General features: G+C 36.7%; 1 protein-coding gene across 2 annotated transcripts in view; it reads right to left on the reverse strand.

The window, feature by feature from the left end:
• Positions 1-1,265: 1,265 nt before the first annotated feature.
• PPARGC1A (PPARG coactivator 1 alpha) overlaps positions 1,266-17,233 on the reverse strand; it is a 94,070-nt gene continuing 78,102 nt past the window's right edge. Inside the window, exons 10-12 of one of the 2 annotated variants that reach the window (XM_007448796.1) lie at positions 8,631-8,752; positions 8,148-8,299; positions 1,266-1,836 (exon numbers count right to left, since the gene is read on the reverse strand). In XM_007448796.1, coding sequence (XP_007448858.1) covers positions 1,733-1,836; positions 8,148-8,299; positions 8,631-8,752 — 378 coding nt within the window. In that variant the 3' untranslated portion in view covers positions 1,266-1,732. The remainder of the gene's footprint in view (positions 1,837-8,147; positions 8,300-8,630; positions 8,753-17,233) is intronic. The other variant, XM_007448795.1, reaches the window with a different exon arrangement.

The raw sequence follows: 17,233 nt of genomic DNA on the forward strand, positions 1-17,233 counted from the left end.
TCCTCTGCCAAGTGAAAGAGATACTGGCTTCAAAGATAGTCTTCAGACACACATTAATTATTGTAAAAATCATACTGTAATTATTACCTCAGCATTTTGTATCAAATTAAAATCACAAAAATTAAAACAAAACAGCATTTTAAAAAGATTTTTGACCTCTAGTTTCAAAACTACTGTTGATAGAGAAAATAAAAACATTTCTTAATGGTTACCCATTGAGAGACTTTACATAAAATCATGATATCTTCTAGAAAAATTTTAGATGAGAAAATTTCATTCCCCTAACAAATCCAGTGTATAAAACTTCAAAGAAAAACAAGCAACAAGAAAATGTGGAAAAATATCGCAGAAGTGGTTAATACCTTTAGGGGGCTAGGAGATTTCTTGACAAGATGCTTGGATCGAAGCTCACCTAAGAAGGGATGGTTGTGCGTAAAGCATCGATTTGTTGTGTTGCACTCAACGGACACACACACTGTCCTTTTTTGTTTGTTTTGTTTTACAATCAAATATATATAAGCGGTAAGTTCAGCTTCTAAATATGTTAGTGTACAATAATTGTTTCACCTCATAATTACATTTGAATATTCTTGATTAAGAAAAATTTAGCAGTTTTGAAAAGAAGGCTGCATTTACAGTGCATAGCTGTAACAAAAAAAGAACATCATTGTATCATATGTACACAAAATAAAAATACTCCATTTAACATCTGTAAATACTTAACTACATCAGAGAATGTAGCAATTATACTATCTGAACACATCCCAGAGAGTTCTACCCAACTCCCATTAGTAATGTAACACCGTGCTCGCTCCTCAGAAAGAACCACTGAACAAGCTGCAAGCTTGACCATTGACAAGGCTTTTGAAATTCGCTGTGGAAGATCAACATTTTGGACATTTACATGGGTGTCATGAGAAAGGACGAACTACAGAAACTTCAAAATGTTAGGAAAGTTGAGCTCGGTGCCCAAAGTATCCTCTCCCACCCAGATTCCATGGCAAAAGGAAAAAGGAAAAAAAGAAAGAAAAAAAGGGAGAGAGAGAGAAAGGATATGAGTTCTACGGAACCTGCAGTTTCTTCGGGATTGTCATATAATCATTACATTATGAGAGAAAGCTTGCTTCAAGTAGATTTTGCACTTTCTTAAGAAAAACAGAGTACGGAGGCTGATGCCCAGACATCAGTGGCTGTCATTTTAGGGTGGCTTGTGGTTGGTTGGTTTTCTTTCCTTTTGGATGTACACATTTTTTTTTTTTCCTTTTGAATAGAATATGAACATTTTGAAGTTCTAGGTTTTAAGTGTGTCTTCATGGAACTGCTGCCATTTGAAGTGGTTTGCCCTTGCACGCTCTGGTCAGGTGCCCCCAGTCCCCACCTGTACATACACACTTCCTGCAAACCAGGCAAACACACACGTGCGCGCACACACACACACACACACACACACACACACTCCATCACCAAGAGACTCAGGGAAAGCAAAGCTGACACCCATAAATAAACATGTGCTTACTGGGTTTCCATTCTATCTCTTGCCTCTTCAGCAGCTGTATTCATGTAAACCATTGTTGTTGTTCTTGTTGTGTTGTTGTTGTTTTGTTTTGTTTTTGTATAGAGAGTGTAAAGTAGGAGAAATTCCTAAGTATGACTTGCAACAGTCTGTTAGGGAAGGACGCGCTGTCCCGTGAGGTATTCACCGTCCCTCTGTCATCCTCAGCCAGGGAACATGTTACCTGCGCAAGCTTCTCTGGGCTTCTTTCAGTAAACTATCGAAATCCAGAGAGTCATACTTGCTCTTGGTGGAAGCAGGGTCAAAGTCATCTGAGTTTGAATCTGAAAGAAACCCAAGCCAGATTTAGATGTACCCTCTGCTGATGGTCATTAACTCAATCATCTAATCTAAGATTACCTGATTCAAGAGCAACTTATCCAATCGATATACTTTAAAAAATATGCCCAACTTTTATTAGTATATGATATTGATGTTGGTGTACACATATATATATGCATATATTTACATATATTTTTTCAGAAGGTATTTATATATATGAATATTAATATGTATATATATATTTGCAGAAGGTATTTTTACAGTATATGGTACTGGTATATATATACACACCAATATTTTAGTTAATTCATTGTATATTTATATATTTATTTATTTATAGCACATGTATATCTTTGCAGAGGGTAAGGAGTGATGAGCATTCAAAACAGTCATCTATTGACTCATTTTAGATTTAAACACTCCTGGAGGTAATCAGAACAGACTTTAATGTTTCTTTTCAATAGCAACTTAGTCAATCAATATGCTTTAAAAATAAGCCCCCTCTCCCTTCCTGGCATGTTAAGTGACTCACCCAAGGTTCCTCAACCACTTAGTTGGAGACGTAAAAGTAGAAGCTGGAACTAATTTTCCTATTCAGTGGGATTGATTTCATTGAGCATGAAAGCCAGTTGAGTGGGAGAGAGATAATTGTCAGAACTTCACCCACTCATCACCCTGCTGCTCCCCTTTCAGGAGGGAGGGACATACGATCTCCAGTACCCTGAGGGACCCCAGCAACAGTGGCACAAACTCTCCCCAAATTAGAAGGTTTAGGAAAATGCTTCATGTCCAGAGAGGGCAAATGCAGCCTCTTTACTCACTAATAGGAGAGGAAAAATATACCCGTACAAATAAAGCCATGGTCTTTCTTAGATCCTTAAACTAGTCCAAGTAAGCTTTTGTGCAAAGCTCCACATGCCACTTTAAGTAGCCCTGAACAAAATGGATGTATGTCAGCCACGTTGGACGTAAGGTAAAATTCTGTCAAATATGTCTGACTTTTCTCCTTTGACATCTATGGAAAAGTCAACTATTTCTGCTGGCCTCTCAGCTTGAGAAAAGGTATCTTGGAAATACAATAGAAAGCCTCTGGCAAACACATTCATTCTTTGGAAAGCACTTACTAGAAGAGAAGACTAAACCTTTCTGGGAAACGTTAACCATCTTACTAAAATATAAATATTTGTGTTTTACCCAGATTAAATTACAAAATAGAAATGCTCGGTGACAGAAAAAGGTAATACTAGATAATATGGGGGCTAATCACTGACCTCACAAGGTGTTCTTCTGAAAAGGTTGCAAATCCCTCAAGCTCTCCAGAACCAGGCTGATTCCCCTTCCCCACCAGCTTCAATCTACTTTAAAGACAAGGAAATTCCTTCACTTTTTTTTTTTTTTCCTCATTCTCACCATCCCTTGTCTTTACTACATTTCTTTTTCCAGGTAAGATGAACAACTATCGTCCGCCTCAGATATAAAAACAGGACAAAAATGGCCCACCTTTCCTCACTAAAATTTTATATGGTCAATCTTAAATTACACTGGCTTACACTCTTCTCTTCATAGCCTAATGAATAATTTGCTTGTATAACCAAAGCCTCATGAGCAGCTGTTGTTCAAATCAAAATCTTTTCTCTAGACACAATAAAAAGTCCTGCTCATTGTCAGAGATTAGCCTGAAATCAGAATTCCACTTGCACTGCAGATGAAGACGGAAGAGCTGTCCAGTGATGGCAGTCTGTGTGACATAAAGTCAGCATAGAACCGTCGAGAATATATATGTGTATCTTTCCTCGGAAGAGATTTTGAGAATACTTAAAATGTCTTAATTTGGGATCATTCTACATGAAACCCAGAATTTTCCGGGTTTTCACTAGTAAATACTAAAAGCACTTTGATACAGTGGATTTCAAGAGTTTCTACACTGTGAAATACAGTGGATGGTGCTTACGTATATACCAACTTTCATGGGCACACTATGCCAGTCGGCACCCACAAAATCTTTCTCATTTCTTAAAGAGACAATGTGTTTATATGCAACTCCTGTGGCAATAACATCCACTCCACCCCTTTCCCTCCACTAAAGGAAGGATATTGCAACACAAGTAAGAGATAATGAAATTTTTATAGGAATAACCTATAACAAATTAAAATTTGCTAACAAATTAAAAAAATAAATTTTTATAATTAATAATACTGTATTAATAGAAACAAATCACATCACAACTGTATTCCGAGCACCTAGAAAACTGTTGGCACAAAGTAGGCACTCAGTATTTGTCTAATGAATGTATTAGTCTTGAACGCCCATGTATTATTAAAAACGTGATTGAAAATATTTGTGTTTAGATCTGGGATTGATTTACCAATGAACGGCAAGGGTATATGTAAAGTTACATATGCATTCAAGATGTTGATAATATACTACATTTCTTTGAGTTAATAATGAGTCTGTGACCAATGTTATTTGTTTACTTTTTATTATTTACAAATTCTAAGCCATAACTAATTCCTGATCAAAATGATCATATTCTAAATCGTGACCCATCCTTCTATTTTGACCCTATAGTCCTAATTTAATTTCTGTCTTTCCTCTTTGAGATTTTTCATCAAGCTCTTTCAAATGGCAAGATCTATTTGTTTATAGAACAGTAAACAGAAAGACACACAGATTACAGATTCATAGAAACCAGACTTAAATATTGGCTTCATCATGATAAGCTGATCATCCCTTTAAATTCTGAGTCTCATTTATAAATCTGGCTCATAAATAGTAACTAGAATCATTGTGTTTTGCACTAATAGTATTGTAAGTAACCATTAAGTGGCCTCAACAGCAGAGAAATGGAGGCCTAAATAGACATCTCTCCAAAGAAGACATACAGATGGACAACAGGGACCTGAAAAGCTGCTCAATATCACTAATTATTGGGGAAATGCAAATCAAAACTATGATGAGGTGTCACTTCACACCAGTCAGAATGGCCATCATTTAAAAGTCTACAAATAATAGATGCTGAAGAGGGTGTGGAGAAAGAAGGAACCCTCCTACACTGTTGGTGGGAATGTAAATTGGTACAACCACTATGGAGAACAGTATGGAGGTTCCTTAAAAAACTAAAAATAGAATTACCATATGATCCATCAATCCCACTCCTGGGCATATATCTGGAGAAAACCATAATCTGAAAGGATACATGTATCCCAGTGTTACAATAACCAAGACATGGAAGCAACCTAAATGTCCACTGACAGAGGAATGGATAAAGAAGATGTGGTACATATATACAATGGAATATTACTCAGCCCTAAAAAAGAATGAAATAATGCCATTTGCAGCAACATGGGTGGACCTAGAATTTATCATACCAAGTGAAGAAGTCAGACAGAGAAAGACAAATATCATATATCACTTAAATGTTGAATCTAAAAAAAATGATACAAATGAACTTACTTACAAAACAGAAATAGACTCACAGACATAGAAAACAAACTTATGGCTACCAAAGGGGATGGGGGGGTGAGGGGGGGGGGGGGAGATAAATTAGGTGACTGGGATGAGCAGACACACACGACTATATATAAAATAGATAAACAACAAGGACCTACTGGATAGCACAGGGAACTCTACTCAATATCTTATAATAATCTATAGCGGAAAAGAATCTGAAAAAGAATATATATATACATGTATAACTGAATCACTTTGCTGTACGCTTGAAACTAACACAACATTGTAAATTAACTATACTTTAAAAATAGCAGAGAAACGGGATATGTGAGCTAACTTAATTTAGGAGAGCAAATAAAAATTTTAAAAATTGGTAATCTATCTAAAACGATAGGTTGCTTTACTTTTGGTGAAATTAATCAGTATCACATCATTTTCACTTTACTCGACATACACGTAAGCTCCCAACCCCTCTAAGAGTCCAGTATATGCTTATATGCACCTTATTCAGCATTCATGGCCCGAGGCACTTAACTTCAACTATTCAGGGAATAAAGACAAGACATATATGATGCTGTTTGGTTCCAAAGCTGGCCCCTGGTGTTGATTATTTCATTTTAAAATAACTTCAAATTTATAACTTCTCATAACAATCATTTTTATTATAATTATAGCTACTATTCATTGAGAATCTATTTTCTGCCAGACACTGACACTATGCTAAGGGCTTCACAGACACATATTTAATCTTCACAACAACATTATAATGTACTTTACAAATGAAGAACCAGAAGCAGAGGGAGTTTAATTGCTCAAGGTCAAAAAGCTAACTCAGGTTTCAAAACCAGGCCTGCGAAATTCCAAAGCCAAGGCGCTTTCAACTACACCAGGCCTACACTCAGATCGACTCCACTTCCTGCATTTGTAAGGCTGGAGGGAAACGGAAAAATCCATGCTATTACAATACACATCAAACACACCTTTCAGGAAATCAGAGCTAGCTTAGCAATGGCAAAGTTTCTATTGCTGCTGGCAAGGCAGAGAGATAACTAGAGGAGAAGCATTCTTCTTAGAAATATTTCAGGGAGGCTCCAGTTCAATTTGGAAATACTATCCCATGCTCACTTTACCAGTGATGAATCACGATCTAAAGGCCCCTCTAGGTAGCTTATTCTAAACTCTAGATGTTTTGAGAGACTAGAAAACACCCTGGCCTTCATCACTGAAGAAAATAAGTCAAATCAACTCAAGACTTCAATCTGTCTGGACTGTTTTTATCAGCCAACATTTGAACAAATGACTTGCCACCTTTTATATTTTCATCCCTAGGCGTCTATCTCTCTTAACAGTCAACTGTCTCTCCACTGCTTCATACTATCTATTTAGCTTGTGAAGTGAATTATAGCATATTCCTCCCGAACAATGCACCCCACCTGTATCAATTACTCTAGGAAGACATCAGTTCAGCTGAAGGAAGAAAAAAGCCCTGTATTTGGTATTCATGTTTTTCCTTATACCAAGCCAAAGCAAGTGCAGATAGACATATAATAATGCTTAGGAGCAGATTTATATGTTAATTTCATGATGATTATTATAAATTGATTTAAATAATTATGTCATATGCACAAGACATTTGCCATTTTCCTTCATTATTTCATGAAGGAATTTAAAGGCTTACAATACACACATTAGCTAGGGAATAACATGGAAAGGAACAAAATTAAAATTGGAAAGGAAATCAAGATGTCCATTGTGGCATTATTTATAATATCAAAAACCGAAAATGTGTTTAGCTATAATGGAACGATTAAGTATAATGGCACTATTTGCCAGACAGAATACTATACAACCATTAAAGTATACTGGTAAATTATTTTTGATCTTTTGAATCACAGTGGAAAATGAACTTATATAATATTAATCGAGAAAAGTAGAACTTAAAAGTGTATATATACGTATAATATGACCTCAACTACAAGAAATTTGATGTTCTGACACAAAATACTGAACAGCAAATCCCATACTAGGTAACTGGTTATCTGTAGGTGATAGGCTAATAGGTGATTTTACTATTTTTCTTAATACCTTTTCATATTTTCCAAATGTCACCCCTTGAGTCTGTACAACTTTTATAACAGGCAAAAAGGAATACTTATCTATTCTTCAGCTTCCTTACCTGTAAAATGGGGATGATAATATCCACTTCCTAGGATTGTTCTGGTAATTAAACGAGAAAACGCTTACAAAGCCTTGGCACAGTGCCTAGCATATGGAAGCACTAAAAAAAAACAGGGTTTTTTTTTCTCCTTTTGTTTTAAAGAAAGTACAGTGTGATTTAGCACATGAAATTTTACTTTCTCCTCTCTGGGTGTAACTTGTAGAAAATGTTGACATTTCTAAGAGTTTGTGAGATAATAAGGAAAAAAGAATAAGGCTTTTGCATATTCTATTCTGCAAAGCAATGATGCCAATGCTATAGCTTGTACAAAAGGATTCAGGGTAGGCACGGAAAGCAGTAAAAGATTACAAACGAATACAACACTTGCACACTCAAAACATACCACACACGCACACACACACACACACACACACAAAGACATACAAATAGTGCAGAATTTCAGCATATGGGCAGACAGTAGAAACAATTTGCTTCTTCTCTCTGCTGCCAAAACTTAAGCCCCTTGCTTCTGAAACTGTCTAGTGTGTTTAAAAAATAAAAAAAATAAGATAAAATCTGTATTCAAATATTCCCTCTAGTAAAATAAAGCGATGGTCCAACCCAATGTGCCTACAGTTTACATATGCTTCCATTTTGAGCTCTACATTATGGATTCCTCATTTTATGTACGGTAAAATCCATACCTAGGTCTGCATAGTTAGACTTGAAAAATTGCTTGCGTCCACAAAAGTACAGCTCGAAGTCAGTTTCATTCGACCTGCGCAAAGTATATCCATTTTCAAGAGCAGCAAAAGCATCACAGGTATAACGGTAGGTAATGAAACCATAGCTGTCTCTGCAACGGACAAAGAAGAGAAGTTCAAAGTTAGTGAGGAAGGATTAGCATATATGACTGTAACCCTTTCTACTTTGGAGACTTCGCTGGTGCCAACGTCTGAACCACTGCATCCATTTATCAGTGTGATTGTCCTGTCAAGCAGCTAAATACTTATTTCTGGGACAGGAAATCTCAACTAGAAAGATTAATAAATAGGGATGAAAGAAAATAAATAAGGTTCTGAACTCAACATGTCACCTGTCAAAGCATTCCCATTCTAGTAATCTTATGGCCATAATTTTTTACATATGTCAGCTTCTAAACAAGAAATAATCTTGAAGATTCTCACCCATCATCCTGCAGATTTACTGTGCACTCCTCAATTTCACCAAAAACTTCAAAACGGTCCCTCAGTTCTGTCCGTGTTGTGTCAGGTCTGATTTTACCAACATAAATCACACGGCGTTCTTCCTAGTGGGGGAAAGTGAGAAGACACTTACTAGTTCTGAAGATAGGAAAGAAGTTGAATGCTAGAAACATTTATAAATGTGCAATCATGCATAATGAGAACCCCCCCAGAACATGCCAATTAAAGCAAAACACACACTAAACCTGAACAAAAGACTACACTTGAACCAAGTTTTACTTTCCATTTCTTCAGTATCACTCTCTTCTACTTTTTCTATCCATCTCTGTTCCTTTGTCACATGAAATTTAATGTATTATAGAAGAAATGTGTGTAATGCAATCTTGTTTATCACTGAATAGCTGAATAATATCTATTACATATTTTAACACTTGTGACTCGATTATTAATCTTCAAAATTGGTAGGAAACTGACCTGGCTTGCAAAACTCTTTAATTTCTCCCTAACTCAGAATTGTAATAATAAAATACACATATTTTTTAGTTCTACTGACAGATCATTGACATCCATTACTGTATAATTTTAAGATGTACAGCATGATAGTTTGACATACAAATTTTGACACCCCTCAAAATCTTGATTCTTAAACTCTAGTATAAATACAAATTACCTGGGGTGCTTATTAAAAATGCAAATTATTGGGTTTATTCCAGCTGTATTAAAAAAATTTGGAAGGTGAGCTTCAATGATCTTTATTTTTAACAAGCACACCCCAGTGATTCTGATACAGGTGGTCCAAAGACAATAATTTTAAAAATACAGTCTTAAAATACTGGCCATTTTAAGCCATGGGTCTCCAAAGAATAAGAGCTATAAAAGAGGCTATAAATTTCACTTTGCCAATGAATCTTATTTTAGGAACAGACGAGAAGGGTGTGGCCTAATTTTCACAAGTGGAGTCAGTATCATCATAATCTCAAAGTCAACAGCAATTTATAACCTACAAAATATGGGAAGAATATTTTATAGCCTGAAGATGGATCACTTTTTACAGAACAAGAATGCATTCTTAGGGTAAGAAGTAATCGTATATCTCTTATTCCAAGAAGACAAGGCCAAAGATGATGATGTTTCTCAAGCTGAGAAAAGGTTTTCCAAGAATGTAAGAAGTTAGTATAACGAAGTGCTTACCAGTTAGCTTGTATGTCTATCAATGGCAAACAAGAATGAAATGAATTTAAGGTTGGAGAGATTTAAGTTAGACGGAGGCAGAGACTAGGAAACACAGGGCAAAGGTACAGATTTAGCCTGCCTAAGAGTTTTCTCTGGATGTGCTGAGAATATCTTTTTACATCTTGGATGATGTAAAAAGTCATTTAGGCTTAAAGCAAAAGAGATGTCCTATGTTATTTACTGAACATATGTCCATTTCACGTGCCCAATATTTAGCAAAGAACTTGGTAAAGAGTGGACTCTCAATAAATGTTTGAGAAATGTAACTGAACAATTCACAGACCCTATAATACATATCCTCCTAGGTGATTTGCTCATCCATGTTTCTTCTTTTACCATATGCAACACTCATATTTCCGTTTTCATCAGGAAAGTTCCTCTGAGCTTCAGGTTCAAATAAACAACTATCTCTTTGACATCTCAGGTTGGATGTCCCATAGGCACCTCAAACTAGACCAACATTACCCAAACCAAACTCTGTAGTTCAGCCTCTTCCCAGTGGGTCTTTCTTGTATCAGTGAAGTTAACACCATCTAGCCAGTTATTCAGGACAAAAACCCAAGTGCCTTCCGTGATTCTTCCCACTTAGTCCCCTCCACATTTCCAAACACTCCTTAAGTCTTGTTGAATTTTACTTCCTAAATCTGCCTCTTTTATTGCATGTCCCCTAAATCAAGCTGCCAGCATCTCTTTCTGGACCAGTAAAACAGCCTCTTTACTTGGATCCTGTGTCTGTGTTTACCCTCCTCCAAACTATTCTTTCGCTTCGGTCAGAATAGTCTTTACGAAGAGTACAGGAATCCAATCATGCCAATTAAGATCTAAGACATCTCAATAGTTTCTCATAACATTTAGTGAAAGACCTAAATCATGAACAGAACCTACCGGGCCCTTCAGGGTCCGGATCTATCTTCATCTTGGGCTTCAGCTCCCACATCCCATTCTTTCCTTTCCTCTAGTCCCAGCCATATTGATCTTCTCTCAGTCCCTAGTATGTTCTGTGCTCCTTCCTTTTCTAAGGGCTTTGCACAAGCTGCTTCTCTGCTACTTGGAATACCCTTTCCACACTGCCTCTCCCTCCCCTCCACCAACATACACATACTGTCTAGAATTACAGTGAACTCAACAATCATTTTCCTTTCTGAGACCTGAGGTGAGGTTCGGCTTTCTATTACAAGTTGCTCTGATAGAACACTCCTCCTTTGTAGTTCTGTGCCCAATTGTAATTAAATAATTAATAGTTTATTTGGTGTTTCATGTCTATCTCCCCCAACAATGAAAGCTTCATGAAAGCACAGACCATACCAGTCCTATCGACTACTATATTTTAAGGGTACCCAAACATGAGTCTTCTTAATGAATATTTGTTGAAAAATCAATCAATTGCCAACCAATTAATCACTTTTAACACCTAGCTCCATACCCTTCATTACATCAAAGGTGACTAAGTGTGGTTCTTACTCTGAGACTCTCTAAGACAATGGAGAATGAAAACCAGATTTGGTGCTTTATCATAGAAAAAACCTTGCCCAGGTAGCTCAGCTGAGTGTACTAACAAAGGTTTCCATGATTTGCTTTTATGGTTTAAGTGTAAGGACTCTCACTTTTCTCACTCCACTGAAACAGCTGGTAAAACACAATTCTCTGACAGCAATCATTGAGCCTACATAACTGACCAGATGAAGAACAGCAAGCAGAGCGGGCTGCCTGATTCGCTTCCATGTAGATTGTATGTCTCAACTGAAGGCTGTAATTGTGTTGTTCCAGAGCACCCAGCACATCCTGGAGGTCAATAAATATAAATGGAGAGTGAGGCTCATCCCAGAGCAGTGCTGTACACTTGAGCAAGGGAATCATCACATCACATTCCGTTCTATTTATGCAGCCAGCTCCAGCCAAACAGCAGAATTTGATGGGACAGTTATCTAAACTTCCTGGCGCCTGCTTGCATGAGTGTTATTTATTTATTTATTTTAATGAATGTTTTTAGGAAGGTTACTACTGTACAGAGGAAAAGGAGGGAGAAATGCAGAAGAGAGAGAAAGAAATTGAACCATCACAAAGAAATTGCTCATCTACCATTAAGGGAATATACACAGCCTATGTTCATCTTCAAGGAAATTCACAGTAAAAGTGAAAATTGACCATACGCACATCTATATGCAGACATATTGGGATAGTCTCCGAATTGCTTCTTTATACGAAACTCTATGCAACAATAATCCCAAAAGAGGATAAACCAGAGGACCTTTTATATTGGATACTGATACATTCTGCAGTAAAAAGAAGACACAACCTAGATAGGAAAGACAGAAATCCAAAGGGCTGTTCCGCAATCACTTAAATTACCTATTTGACTGTCAATCTTCTTTTATGCAACATAAGAATGCGACCACATCTTGCTATCTTACGAAGATCAGAGATTGAATACATGTTGAAATTCTCATTTGAGAAAATGATTAGAGTGTTTGGTTTTCCTAGTGATAAAAATGAAATTAAAAGGCGTCTGAAGGTCTAAAAAGCAAAGACAAAAATCTTTCCAAGATTGGCCAAAATGTCTAGTGAAAAACTGATTATTTTTAACACGTTGCAGTTTTATTAGACAGATGAATAGATTCCATATCTTTAAAAAACCTTAACATTTGCAGCCGATTTTTCAAGACATTAATTTCTAAACAGGAGATGAAAGGAAAAGAAATCAAAATGCTTAATAACATTTCCAACATCTTAAAAGCTTGGAGGAACTCTAAACCTTTGGAAAAAGCTCCTTGAAAAATGATTTTCAGACCAGTTTTCACTATCGAGGAGGAAGGAACATTTATCAAGTATATTTTAGCTTCAATTTTCACAAGAGCTAGTGTGCTGATGGGGTGGATAATAAAAGTGAAGATTTATGTTGCATTAACAGGTATGGTAAATCCTCATTATATGAAAACACAGGGGATGAACAGAGAAAAATAAATCCGACTGAATTAACTGACTTTGCATTATCAAAATCTTTATCAGAAAGTGTGTAGAGCCTCCCAGTTAGCTGGGGAAAATATACAATGGTTGTTTCTCATCAAAAAATAAGTAACTCCTGGTAAAAGGGGTTTGACTAAGAAGAAAAGGAAATTAGCATTGAGATTAACATTTACTAAATTCTAATAGGTGCCAAGTACTGTGCTTGATGCTTTTCTGTGGGTTATCTCACTGAAATGCTCTGCAGTGTTAGGTAACAATAAGGAACAGCCTGATATAATTTGGATTTTAGTTCTCAGAACTTTTATTCTACATTTCCAAGTGAGGATAATTTAAAAATCCCTCTTCCTATGCTAAGGAAACTGCATGTCAACTTTGACAATGAAAGATTTATGTTCACCTCCAGATTAGTTACAACCTAACTTCCTCAAAAAGTCCAAGGATATTACAAACACTATAGATGAGATGAGTGGATAAAATCCATGCCACTTCTACCGTGAATGGTATAGCTATAGGTCCTCTATCTAAAAGGTAAAGTGAGAGGGCTGAATGGCCATGAAAAGGTGTGAATGGATAGAAGCAAAGGCCAAAACTCTGACATGATGCCAAAACAAGTTTCCTTTTTTGTCGTTTTCTTCTCTTGTCCTTAACATTGGTAACACCCATCTGATTCAGTAGGCATTCAGTAAGTGACCGCGACTAGGAGACACTTTCGGGGAGAAACAAAACTATAGCTTTCAGTTTACCAAAGTTACTTCCATCCAAGTACGGTCCAGGAATACTCCTCCTTAGTGTCTTAGGTTGGATAGATGTGAATACATCCAGGTTAGTTTACCTAAGAGCTAATATAATTAGACATTAAGTACTATACTCTGGCTTCCAGAGTTCCAATATCTTGAATTATTTCAAGCCTATGAGACTGAGAAAAGCAGAGGATAAATTGGGTTTTGAGAGCATTTAGATGGAAATTGGAGGAAAACAGCAACTTATACAATGGCAATATTCAACCACAACATATGATTCTGTGTAATTACTAATTATTAGTCTTTCCTTAGCTGTCTGATTTGGTGCACTGAAGTCGGTCTGAATAAAGACTTTTGGACACATACATACTAAAAAGTTTATAGATGACCTAAACCACCATCTCCTTCTTATGGAACTCAAAAACAAGTCAATATTATAGACCACAAGACAAGGTAGCAAAGGCTAATTTTGTAAACTATCTACTACATGATTGTAACATTATTTTTCTCATTTCCTTTTGGAGCCTCTGTTTTGCTGCTCCCCTGATTATAAAATTGATCTGAATTAATGAATAATCCAGCACTGCACCCAAGATATTCCAGATATAATTTGCTATTTATTCATTACTTTAAGGGTGTCTCAGAAATCTGAATGGAAATCACCTACCCGACCAACTTAGGCAAACTGTCCTAGTTCCTTTAGCTGTTTCACGAATGACTTTTCAAGCTAATCTAGTCAAATGAGTCAAAAATCATTGCTTGTATCTCCAAGCCCGTAAAAATATATTTTGCAAATGCATTATGGCACAAGAAAGCAGATCATTTTGAGGAAGGAAATCAATCAGAAAAACTTCCTGCGGGTAATCTCATTAAATAGTTCCACTATGCCTTCAAGATATTCTTCAAAATCTTTATTATGACTTAAAGGACCCTTCAAGGATCTGGCTACCATGGAGCCCTCCAGACTTATTTCTTGCCCCTCCTGTACCCTGGTGTTCTAATTAAATGACTAGCAGTTTCCCAATATAGCTTGTTCTTTTCCAGAGACTTAGTATAAGCTAAAGTCTCTGCCTGGAATAGTAATTTCCAATAAAAATATAATGCACCATATGTAACTTTTAAATTTTCTGAGGCACATTTTAAAAAGTAAAAAAAAAAACAAATTTAATTTTAATAATATATTTTACTTGGCTCAGCATAGCCAAAATATTATTGTTTCAACTTGTCATTGATGTAAAAAATATTAATGAAGTATTTCACACTCTTTTTTTTTGGTACTGTCTTCAAAATTCAATCTCACTCATAGTGCATCTAAATTTGGGACTAGCTGAATTAGCCTCATGGCTAATGGCTCCCACACTGGACAGCACAGGTGAAAAAAACCTTTGCCCTTTCCTCCCTTTAGGTTTCAAATCAATCTCACCCTCTCCAGGGATGCCCTCCCTCGTTCCCAGCGCTGGTTGCCGACCCATTTGCCACTGCAGTACCTTAGGCACATCCTCTGCAATAGCAATTAACACACCCTATTGCCTCTTCACGTATCTTTACCAGCCGGTAGACTTGAACTCCCTGGATGTGGGGACTAGGTCTTACCTGATTTTAGAGCCCAGGCACCTAACAGATGTCTCTCATATACTCATGTGTTTTCGCTTATTTTAAGCAAAAATAGGATCTAATAGTCCAAGTGGGAATTGGTTTAACAGTTAAGTCCCAAATCTTTATACTAAGCTCTTACTACCTATGGGTCACTGTGTTAGTAAACAATCTCTATGTCCTAGTTTTCTTTTTTAATCTGCTTTTTAAAAACAAAAATAAAAATCTCAAAGCCAAAAGTCTCACAAACGTCTAGTTAATTATGATGACTTAATATAAGCCAAGTTGACATTCACACTATAATTGCTGTCTTTCAAAGGGAACTGATAAAGACTGTCTTAGTCAAAGAATTAACCAACGAACCGGTCGATATTTGTGACACGGGGAAAGGCAGGGTGGTAGGGTGGTATCTGCTTCCAAACTGAGGCTAGCGGCCTCAAGAGTGCTTTTGGCTCAGGCATCTATGGAATATAGACCATCACACTCTTTGCTCTATTTGTAAAGAACCAAACTAGCAAAAAGACCCCTCCCTCCCTTTCTTCACCCTAGTAAGTATACGGCACTAAATTATCTTTGGAAGAATAGAATAAGCACATGTCATTTATCTACATCTATCTACATAGCTTTGGTTACAGCTGTGTCATATTTTGCACAAATGAGCAAATATATGATAAAACAATTTCTCTCTCTAGTGTAATTCTTTTGGGAAGAAACATGAAGAGTTTTATCAAATACGATGAAAACATTGAAATAACTATTTTCCTTCATGCTTCCTCAACATGACTCTCTTTGGCATATATGAACCGTACTGTGCCATACTGCAAGGCTTTGTAAACTATATGGCACTCTATAAATGTGAATTATTATAATTATTGAAAAGGCTATTAATTAAAAACATCTAAATGAGAAAATTGAATTTTTAATTTTCATTAGTCTTCTTAAGTGTCAACTAATGATACTCTGGCAGAGCTTAATATCACAGCTCATTTGAAAGTTGAGAAAAATGAGGGAAAGTGTTATAATTTTCACAAGGCCTTTAATTTGGTCTTAGGAAGATTCAAAGTTAAATGGCAGCAAAGCCCTAGATCTTTAGCCTAAGTATTCAATTACTTCTCCCTTCTTTCTCCTTGAGTGCCTGAGTTAACAAACCTCTCAGTTAACCTTTTTCCTCCAGTTGATAACCGTTGGCCAACGCTCGATTTGGACTCTATTAGTCAGCTCTTCTATGTAGGTTTTTCAAGATTTTGTTGATGGTTGTGGGTTGTTTTAAAGGTACCATATCCATCTAACATTTACAGCTAAAAATCATTTCCCTAAGCCCTGGTTAGCTTGTATGCAAGATGCGTCAAAGGTTGATCTTCATTGAAATGACGTTTAGCAGGTAACAGACAGCAGCTGCAATGAATGAAAACAGTGTCATTTCCAGTGGATATGCCATGGCTGCCTAGAGCACCATGTTGGGAAAGCCCTCAAGGCTCTATTGGGGCTCAGTGGGAAAGATTTCCTTAATCAGTTAGGAATATCTGCCTTGAACAAGTACTGGATGCTGACAACTGGAGGACCTCCTTTTTGCCTTCTAAGGTCCGACCAACAGGGAACGAACTAGATGCACATAACCTAGATCCGTACCCCAAAGGGTCAGTACTGTTTATAGGTCAAGTGAATGTAATACCCTGCAGTACATGGTGCTGAAATCCATAATAGGTTATTGAAAAGCAGTTCATAAGAAATATGGATGTGTTAGTTGTTGACCTGGCACAAGGAAGAAATGATGACTTTCTTAGCAAGTCTTTCTCTACCACTGCCTTTAAATCTAACTCAATCCAACCCTCACGTCTGCCAAAAAGACGAAAACTGAAACCAAATAGTGATATCTCTTCATTTTCCACTCAGAGAAAAAAAGCAGCAGAGAACAATACAAAGAACTCATCCTCTGGCTCGATGGGACCAGTATCTGACTGGACAAATCTCTCCTTCCTCCATTTTTAGAAACAAAGGTCGAAAACAGTAATGAGCTTCAAGATGAATGAGAAACAGGTAGTATGGAGGAGAAAT

Source organism: Lipotes vexillifer, unplaced genomic scaffold (assembly GCF_000442215.2).
Source record: "Lipotes vexillifer unplaced genomic scaffold, Lipotes_vexillifer_v1.1 scaffold100, whole genome shotgun sequence".
NCBI classification, from domain to species: Eukaryota; Metazoa; Chordata; class Mammalia; order Artiodactyla; family Lipotidae; genus Lipotes; species Lipotes vexillifer.